Here is a 10,595-nt window from a genome sequence, read left to right on the forward strand (position 1 = left end):
GGACTCAGCTCGGACTAAACTACATAACAGCCCTAGAGCCTGTAGATGTTAATACTCTTTTTTTATTGGGTTAACGTTCATGTAGGGGGATATAAACTTTAAAGCCCTGAGGGCCCCCCCTTCTCCTTTGTCGTGATCATGGTAGGTATCTAACACGCTTCAGAGTTCCCCCTCAGAGAGCATCCAGCTAAGAGACTCTCGCTGTGCTACTGAGCGCTTCATGCTGGGCAGATACGCAGGGGTGACAAATACAGGCAAAAAAATCTTACAAATGTAACTATGGATGGACCCCAGAACATGAATTTAAAAAGGGTTGGGATATCCCTTTAAACATTTTTGTGGTGCAAATTCTGCGGTCCTTGTACATCAGATATGTTCTTTTTCACCCCTAGACTTGTCATGGACATTAAACAGGAGGGAAGGGCAGGATGGCCGGTAGATCTGTATTCAAGGCCGATTCTCGCGGTCACTGCCTCCGTCTGTGTACACACCTTTCAACTGCAAAACAGACGCAAAGAGATATTAATCAGCAGCCGATTGCAAAGATGATTCAGGTAGAGCATTGTATCACATTGCCACCTGCAATTACAGTGATCGCAAGAACAAAACGATGAAATGAAACATTTTGCTAGCGATGGACCATTGGCCGGCGTCTAAGAAGTTGCCACGTCCAGTCAAAACAGAAGTCAGAAAGAGTTGCCTTATTAACGATTTCTTCTCCGCGAATGTCCCGATGCAGACGGATTTTCTCCACAAGATTAACCGATCCATGATGGTTGCCCTCGTATCGGCTGCCACCATCTACCTAATGATCACACGAGTCCCCTTTACGCCAATATTTTAAGATTATTTGCAGCTATTCTGACGCAGTATGGTGGGCATGGATTCCGTCTGCAATCTGCATTGTTGTATACTTAGCTCTATGACATCCCAATACATTATGACGATCCAGCTTCAGTGAGCTTACATAGGTGTATGTTGGGAGGAGGTCTTACTACCTGGGAGTCGCCGTATATCATCACTCTAAACACGCTGAGCTACATCCATCCCTACAACAACGTCTCTACTATTCTATCTCACCTTCTTGGCAGAAGATCTCTTGTTCAAACTTCCCTTTGGTCTGCCTCTGGCACGCTTTGGGACCACAGCTCCGTTGGTTGCCAGTATTTTTTTGGGTCTTCCTCTCCCCATTTTTGGGACTTCAGTCTTCACCTGTTAGACATGAAGTCGTGCTTGTTAAGTTTATTCATTCATTCATTGCGATAGCACAAAGAGTCAGCGTGGGGTAACTGGGGCAGCTTTTTGCAGATACGGTTAAAGGTTTGTGGTATTACGTGTTTCTCACCTTTAGAGCAGCTTTAGACGGGTTCTTGTTGAGGCTTCCCTTTGGTCGTCCTCTTGTGCGTTTTGGCATGTTCTCCCCGGCGGACTGGACTGTGACCTGCACAGGAAGACATACACTGTACATACATGAAAGCACATTTTGTAACCTTTACATAACATGTAAGGTTTCCTACTGTACCTTGATACAACCTAAGAAGAAATTATTTGAAATAGTGTTTTCCATCAGAGGAGGAAAACATTCTCCCGTTTCATACGGCATCGGTGCTGTGCAGTAAAATTGTATAAAATAAAGTTATTTCAGAAATTCCCATTAAAGTCCCCCACTTGACTGACGGCTGCTCCTTAAAAGAATTACGGGTTTCCAGTGACTTAAGAGGAAGAAACGGAGGAAATAACATTTTCCAAATGTTTTTCACCTTCAGAGAACCAGGGTATGCTTTGTTCTTGCTGCCCTTGGGCCTCCCTCGCCCTCGGTGGGGTATATCCCCTCCGCCGGGATGCTCACGTTTCTCCTCGTGTTTCGGGAAGGGCTGTGTGTGATGCAGGTCCCTTTGATATTGACCATTTCTGGCTCTGGAGACCTGGGTAAGTTGAGACAAAAAGGGGTTCTAGTTACAGGGAATAAATAGAAAGATTAACAGCTTTAGCACCACATCCAGTTAGATGAGGTCAGTTGGCAGATGTGTGTGTGTATATATATATGATAGATAGATAGATGTGTGTGTGTGTGTGTGTGTGTGTGTGTGTGTGTGTATGTATATATAGATAGATATATATATAGATAGATATGTGTGTGTGTGTGTGTGTGTGTGTGTGTGTATGTATATATATATATATATACGTATATAAATATAGAGATAGATAGATATGTGTATGTAGTATGTGGCAATGTATCCATTGATTCTGCTTAGAACCTCTCACCATTATAGAAGAAGCGGTGAAAGTCTTGTTCTTGCTTCCCTTTGGCCGCCCTCTTCCTCTTGGTGTGCTGTTGCCTCCGTTGGGGCATTTTTGGGGTACGCTCTCCTCCGTTGAACGTGCTGGCGAGTGTTCCCTTTCCTTCTCAAATTCTTCATTTCTGCCTCTCGAGCTCTGAGGGAGATATATACAATAAGTGAGGAGATACTGAAACGTATTTAAAGGAAGACACAAAAGAGTCTACAGAACCACGATGAGTTTCAAGTGACAATATGCAGAAGAAAAACTGATTTTCACATAAAACCAATCATCAAGAAATCATTGGGCGCTGAAACTTGTGTGAGTTCTGTTCTTAAAAATATTGAGATTAAGACAAAGTAAATAACCTTATTTAATAAAATATATTAAAGTATAGCTATCTTCGCGTATACACTTTGTTGTTTGTTTTTTTTCTTCTCTATTTCCCTTTGCTTTATTGCTCTAATTATTTTGGTCAGTTGGACTGATGGTTCAAGCAATTTTGAACTTGCATTGCAATTTATAGTAATTTAAAAAATGCCCATCGAACCCTTTCTACCCCCTCCTTTGCATCGTAACCGCTGCCAGCGTGCGCAACAGCCACACAAATGGGATTTATGAAAATCTTTTATCTTGTCAAGTGTACTACTGTATGGATCTACTACAATCTTATTAGTAAGAAACATTGTATTAAAATTTTTATTGGGCAAAAATAAAAATGGCGTATAATACATAAAACCGTCTAAATGCATGGAGACCGAATGGGATACATTATTAAAATATTGAACATCAGATAACAATAAAATGATTTAAACAAACAGTACAATAAAAAATACACTTGACTACAGAATTAGCCAATCAGCAGCCTGCATTATCGCATTCCTTAAGTAACATCTTAGTGTTTCTGGAATGCTTAGAATTCTCCGTTTGCGGCGGTCGCTCGCACTATTAATAACGTTTGAATCCCAACCTCTGAAGCAGCAAATGTTTCTTGCAGGAGGACATTAGCTCGTGCTGGAGAGATGGATTTACTAGTAGGCAGGAGAAGCTTCAGCTTCATCTGTTCTTTACGAGCAGCGCGTACAAAGCGTTTCTGCACGACTGGGGTACCTTTTACGTTTCATCATTCGATTCATTTCTATTTTGAGGAGGGATTGCTAGAATTTCTGCTACATGTCTCATCGTCGTCAGCGATTCAGATCTACTTCTTGTTTAGGAGCTTAAAGCGTTTTCTCATTATGTCGGTCAGAACCCCCCTCTGCAGCAGTAACCCCACACAGAGCCTATACGGTTGCCGGACTGTTAAACCAGCTTCTCCAAGTCGGCGCTGGCCGGAGGCGAGTATATCACATGCGTGGAGATGTCTTCGTCTGAACACATCTCCTACACGGCACCTAGCTGCAGAAATGCAAAAGGAACACCACGAAAGAATTTAAGGGGCCGCGCAGCTATAATATGCATTAAAGTGCATACGATGGCTGGAGGGTCCCTTTAATAAGCAGTTCCCCATCAGTGTGAAAGTCTTGCCTGTGGTACATAGTCCTCCGTTTCTTCAGAGCTTTTCAAATCCACTGGAACGGCAGCCTCCGCAGTGGAATCGGCGCTTGTTGCTTCTCCTATAATCTTGATGATGGTTCGAGAGAAAGCAGCATCCTATTAGATTGGGTCTTGCCCAAAAACTGGAGGGATGGAGGGCAGGGAGAGCAAAGGGTCTGTGATGGAGGGCAATGAATGAATGAAACACAGGACGGTATAAAATTGGGTGATGATGATGATGGAGTTGCTTTGAGAATTTATTTCTTCGCCAGAAGGGTAAGGATTTGCTGTGATGGGAGTTCTCATCATGCAATATGGACTAGAGAATCGTGGTGTTCATGCAGTACTCCCCTCTTTTTCCACCCCAAGCTGCATACCTTATACATCACATTTCCTCTTAGGATAGTCTGCAAAGTTGCATATTAATGTTGCCTTTTTTGTTTATTGTTCATTATTTGTTATTAATTGTGGAGTCATTTTGTCAAACTAGAAACAAAACAAGCTGCAGGAGCGATACGAGGCAAAGCCACCTGGCGACGATCAGGAGATTTATAATATCTATATAGCTTCCAGCGGCACAAATAATCGGTGCGACCTTTAGCCGGAATCTAGGCTACTTTCTTAGTGTTAACACTTGATACGGAGAATTGCACCGGCATTATCATTCTCATTCTCAATATCTTTAGAGGGGTGGAGATGGAACGTTGTTACGGATGACGTGGTGGTTTCAGAACGTCCACTCGCTTATCGATCAATTATTACAATTATGCAGCCCTTTCAAGAAAACATACAAGTAAGATAACGCATTGCCGGGGCTCTACCTCTTGGCTGGACGGGACGATCTCTTCCGAGTCTTTTCGCGATAGTATTCTCTTTTTGTCTCCCAGTTTATGTGGTTTTGACCTCTTCCTCTTCGCGCTGGATTCTGCTTTGGTGGCACTCATCGTAACCTGCGGGGAAGAAACGCGTCACAAGCCAAAGACGTGAACGCGATGTAACGAGGGGTCAGGAGTGTTCCAGCAGCGACAGGAATCACAGACATAAACTTATTTATTTATTATTGTTCTTTTCTACTAAAGGTGGCAAAAGCGGCCACATAAGAGAAGCTTTGGTGGCACGTAGTATTATTAAACATGCAAACATGTTAAGCTTCATGAAATGGATACTTTAAAACTACCTACGCCTTGTGTTTGGTTCCATTTACTTTTGGCCAAACGGTGCCATCGCGTAGTAAAACACCACATTAACCGAGGGGTCGGCAAATTTAATTCAGGCCAAATTTAGGCCACAAATGTTAGGAGCCAACTTTTTTTTCCCTTCCCTAATCATGTTTTTATTTTCATATATAACCCAACCTGAAATTTAAAAAATAAAATTCTGTGGAAAGCGTAAATTACACCAAATTTCTAACTGTATGCAGGGCCAAATGGTATTTACGCAAGTGATATTCTGCAGGGGCAGTCCGGATTCACCAAATATTTAAACTTCCCTCTCGCTATTTAAACTGCACACGCTCTGCATGGGATGGCCGTTGTTCATGGTTAACACTTTATATCCCCCTACGTCCATGGTTGATAACCCCAAGTCATGTGAAAATCCCTCACCCCGTGTTATTACGGCATCGTCTGCACAGATTTACTAATAATTTTTTCAATTGCAGATAAATTCTACATTTTAATAGGCTGTGCCTTTCACATCTTATCAATATCAAGTTGGCAACAGAGCATCTACCGGACCACGTAATTTTCCAGTTAGTCCACAAATTAAGGGCTCTTTTACTCCATTCAGTGCCATGTGGGATGAAACCAATGACTCCCCTCATCCTCATGCCTCCTTCAGACTAGAAAACCGAATGGTTCTTATCTGCCCAGCGGATCAGCCAGCATTGGAAGCCCACTTGGCAAAATCTAAAGAGTTTTATGTAAAGCAAACTATACAATCCTGAGTGTTTGCTACCCAATATATCAGCCCTCATCTGCTGCTGTACGCAATGCGTTTATACAGGAGTACGAGAAGAGAAATATCTTCTTTTTTTAAGGACGAAATTGCGTTACTACGGCTGGGCACAGCCTTTAAATTAGAGGATATGGGCAAAAGCTCAAAGTCTTTACCAAATACAGTAAGACCCCCACTGATTTGGGACATGAAGATTTGTTTTTGGATTTAGAGGTCTTCCGAAACCCAATATTTACTTGGGAAGAATAAAGATAAAAGTCCAGTTTCGCCGATGGAGTTTCCATTTTCCGTCGCATGCGCGCTGTGCCTGAAAGAAGCGCCGTTTCCCCAATGCGGCCTTATTAATTTATTATAAAGAAATCGCCATGTCACAAACACTTTGACTTCTGCTGGGAGACTGCTTTGAGTCCTACGGAGGGCATAGAGGCTCAAACTTCCTACAGAATGAGCCTCTCCCCCTCCTTAATGCCAACAAATCACAGCAAATAAATACATAAATAAATAAACAGCAGTGATGTCACTCAAGTGAAGAAAAACACATTTTGAAGCACGGAAATTGTACTTTTTCAACTGGGGTTATTTGTTTTCTGTGGCATTAAATGATATAGGTGGAGATAAAAGATGGGACGATGGTGTCTGGGGGGGGAACCCGTAAAGCTTAAGAGACGTAAAAAGTGCTATCTGGACTGATGCAAACGTCAGAAATGAGAAATAAGAATCATTATTACTCCAGCACAAAAGCATTTTTTACATAGGGGGGAAAATTGTAATGGGGAAACGAAATTTTAAAACAAACTGTATAAAGGGGGTATACGTGGCATAAACGCGAAGGGGCTACATTTATATTTTTTCATAATTTATTAAATATTTACAGGAACCTAATTTTCAAAAAGGAAGCCAACTTCTTACGTCCCAAATAATTGACTACAAATAACAAAAGTGAAAATAAGAAATTATAAAAAATCGGGTAGGCGTAGCATTCGTTGATCTGAAAGTTTGTATATCCAAAATATATTTTTTTTTAAATCACACGGCTACAAAAAAATAAAATCGGATTCTTGAATCAAAACGTATCAAATTTAGTGCGATATTTAAAAAAAAATATATATAATCTGCTACTGATGCTCGAGATTAATATAATTTAACCAAGAAAATGTGGAAATAGGTTTAGTTTTAAACACGTGAATTTACGCTCTCCACCGTCTCAAACTCTTGATCCTCATCCATGTAAATAACACGACATGCGGTGAATCCCATATCATTTATATATGATAATTAATAATACTATATCACCACACATGAAGACTATATATCACAATGTATCATATATATATATTTGGGAACATTAATAGAAAAATCCGTTTTTTAAAAAAATAAATAAATAACGATATCCATAAATTTATTATAATATATTTAAAAAATATATCATTTTTTTAGGATGAATATTTGTTGTTATATTGACAAATATAAATAACATTCGATAAATAACATTATTTTTTTTTAGCGACCGCTAATAGAGTTCCCCGCATGAAATAAATATTATTAAAGAGCAGGGATATTAAGCCGCCTAATAAAAGCTTTAAAATAGATGGATATTAGGCGCGCACGTCCCGTAGGAAGCGTTAAAATCCGCTCACCCGCGCTTATTGGCGATATGGCGCGCTCGATCCCCCGGGTGACGTCGCGACAGAAGAGTCCCGAGCTTTGGTGACAATTTTCTGTCGGTGCACAAAGATGCCCTCTTCCACTGCCCCCCCTTTTTTCCCCTCCCGTGTCGTCACTTCCACTTCCGGCCAGAGCTCTGCCTGTATATAAACAATGTAGAGTTGTAGGGAGGGGGGGTTGTTTGAAGGGGCTCTGGATGCATAGGGGTTAATAAACGGTGGTGAAAATATTTAAATATTACACTAAAAATTAGATACATTATTTTTTTGGGTTGGAATGTAAATAAAAGTTCTCCCCGGTCCTCCTGCACTTCATTCTAGAATAAGAGGTTTTAGGAGGCACTTCTGTATTCAGGGGTGTTTGGCATCTACATGGTTAAATCGTGTAATTTGAGCTTAATTTTAGAAATCTTGTATTTTATAGTAAATTATTCCGCTGGTAGGCGCGCAGTGTGTTACAGAGAGTCCTTCAGAATATTAATATTACGTGGGTTTTTTAGCGTGCTAGAATATTATATTTTGTTTTGAGCGGAAATGACGGGAATGAATGACCAGTTACCCTAACTTAACACGCGTTATGTGACCCCATGGTAGTTTGGCTACAGCAGAGAAAGCAGTGCAAGCTGCATGTGTAATGGTAGAGCGTCGCGTGTGTTCGTGTATAGTGTTAGAATGAGTGTGTAAGTGTATGGTGTTAGAGTGGGTGTTAGAATGAATGAGTGTATATTTTAGTGTATGGTTTTAGAATCTGTGGTTGTGTCAGCATATGGAGTTTAGGTGTTTGTTGTTAGCGTGAGTGTCCCAAGGGTATGGTGCTACGAGGGAGGTTGCGTACATGTATGTATATGTAAGTGTATGTGTTAGAGTGGGTGGGTGTTTAAATGCACATGAATTTTAGTTGGGGGAGGTGCCAAGAAATACTGCACTCGGGCACCACTAACCCTAGGCTCACCGTTATACAGGGCCGGCTCAGCCCTTCTTGCTGAAGAAACCTGCCAGCGCTGGTCTTGAGTCGTTAAGCTCTCCTGACATCTCTCCCTTTAGTGAATTAACATTGCCTGAAATGACCACCAAGATTAGAGAAGAGATTTCATCCATTTTCATTTAAAAAAATATATACCTTTCGGTGGTAAATATTAACCCAATTCTGTGCAATTATCCATTAGTGGTCATTTAAATGGCCTGTGAGCGTCTAATGCACATTTTAAACGAGAATGTTTTTTTTTTGTTTTATTTTAATTAATATGATTTGTATTTGTTTTTTAAGATATTTGGTTGAAATATACAGTTTGGAGAGACGTGATAGAAACATTTAAAAGGGGGAGGCTATTTCAGAGAAAGAGAAAAGTCCATAATCTTAAGACTAGAGGGTCAGAGGTTTAGATGTAATGTAAGGAAGTTTTTTTTTACAAATAGGGTGGTAGATAAAGGAAACAGCCTCCCACCAGAAGAGGTAGATAGGCATATGGCCCCTGAAAGACAAGACCAGCGACTGAAGGGCCACAGTCCTCCAGGGTCCTTGGCAGGAGATGTTCATGGTTCTGTCTGTTTAGTTGTGGATTATTAGAGACACCTAGTGGTCACTGCGTATCACTGCAATGACACTGATTTTACCATGAGTGTTTTGGTTCACCTGGTGTGGCTTGATTCTAATTCTGGGACAGTATTCTTTTTGGTATCTATAATCTTTGCATAATAATCATTTGTCAGGAAGCCTGTTTTGTACCGAATAGGCACAGGATGGAGTCTATAGGTGGCAACTGTATTATTGTCAATATACTGCAAGTAGGACATTTATCTAGACTCTAGGAGTCTGGTCTATGCTACTGTTGCCAGGTCAGCTGAGGTTACTGAGATCATGTCTGTCTCTAAGGTGAGACTGTCACTAATACATCATTTAGCAAATACAAGCAACTATGGAAACTCTCTATAGCTTGTGCCCTTTTATGTTGCTCAATTTTTTTTAAAGAGATTTAGTTTAAATATTACCCTTGTGAAAGTGAAAATTGGCAGCAGACTATGGCAGGGATAGCATCTAATCAATTTCCTGTCCTGAACTTCTTCCCCATCTCCCTAGCCAGGCAGCAACAATCACCAACCTATCAATAGGGGATAAGTAACTTAATGTACAGCGCTATGGAATTTGAGGGCGCTATATAAAACAATAAATCTTGGCAGATTAAGTGTTAAAATACTGGCATTTGAAATAGCCTGGGGTGTCTGGTTTTCAAAAATATATGATTTGTGGGGGTAAATTGAATTGGCTTGCTTAAAAACGGTACTCATGGTTTTTGCCCTATAACTTGCAAAAAAAAATCAGATCTGGCCCCCAGCGTTCCCCGAGCCAGTGCCGGAGATGACTGCAGGTGAGTCTATCAGGTGCAGGGAGATGTGTTATCCTGAACAGATCTCCTCTGGGGCATTTATCTGGGGGGGTGGGGAAAGGTACGTATGCATTGGGGGGGGGTGTTCTGCGGAATTACCCCATGCAGCTTACCAAACGGGGCGCAGGGAAATGTAAAGGGATTACATAACTATCGTGTGCGTTAAAGTGCATATGATGGCTGGAGTGTCCCTTTGTAATGATAAACACAGCAAAAATATTCTAATATTGTATTATTATGGGGAGAAAAATAAAAAAAATAGTTTTAAAAGGGAATCCCTATTAAAATTTTGGGGGGTTCTTTTTCCTAATAAAAGCATTGCTTAAAGACAGATTTCACCTATTGTGTAATTTTCGGGTTAAGCAGGTTCTCGCTATGTTTGTAACAGCTTCATAGAGGCTTTTTTGTTTTTAAATCTGTGAAAAAACACATTACGTTGTTTATCATACTGCCTTGTGATTATTAACAATAGAAAGTCAAAGTCTTAATTACCTAGAGGGACCCTTTCACTAATTGAAAAAGGGCGTCATTAGCATCACAATACAAATCAGCTGAGGGGAATTTTGAGTTCAGAAGGAGTCACATGACTGCCTACAATGGCAGCCTCTGTAGATAAACAAAGTTCAAAGGGACAGTTTAATGACACCAACCCTTACCTTCCATGATTACTCCAGTATGCATTCTTCCAAAGGGGGGGGGGGGGGGGAACCTGACACAGAAGATAGGGCCTTGCTGCTGCAGCTTCCCTCCTCCTCCTCCTCTGTGGTCTGATGAT

The 10,595-nt window shown here is 40.9% G+C and overlaps 1 protein-coding gene across 1 annotated transcript; it reads right to left on the reverse strand.

Annotated features, from left to right (window-relative positions):
* Positions 1-447: 447 nt before the first annotated feature.
* LOC128503893 (uncharacterized) lies at positions 448-7,551 on the reverse strand. The gene is made up of 8 exons (XM_053474088.1): positions 7,410-7,551; positions 4,638-4,766; positions 2,266-2,436; positions 1,761-1,925; positions 1,346-1,441; positions 1,081-1,212; positions 701-805; positions 448-498 (listed from the first exon to the last, which is right to left on the reverse strand). Exons 2-8 carry the CDS (start codon positions 4,758-4,760, stop codon positions 448-450), a joined length of 843 nt encoding a protein of 280 aa, XP_053330063.1. The 5' UTR covers positions 4,761-4,766; positions 7,410-7,551.
* Positions 7,552-10,595: the final 3,044 nt, after the last annotated feature.

The sequence above is a fragment of the Spea bombifrons genome, chromosome 8 (genome assembly GCF_027358695.1).
Source record: "Spea bombifrons isolate aSpeBom1 chromosome 8, aSpeBom1.2.pri, whole genome shotgun sequence".
Classification (NCBI taxonomy): Eukaryota; Metazoa; Chordata; class Amphibia; order Anura; family Pelobatidae; genus Spea; species Spea bombifrons.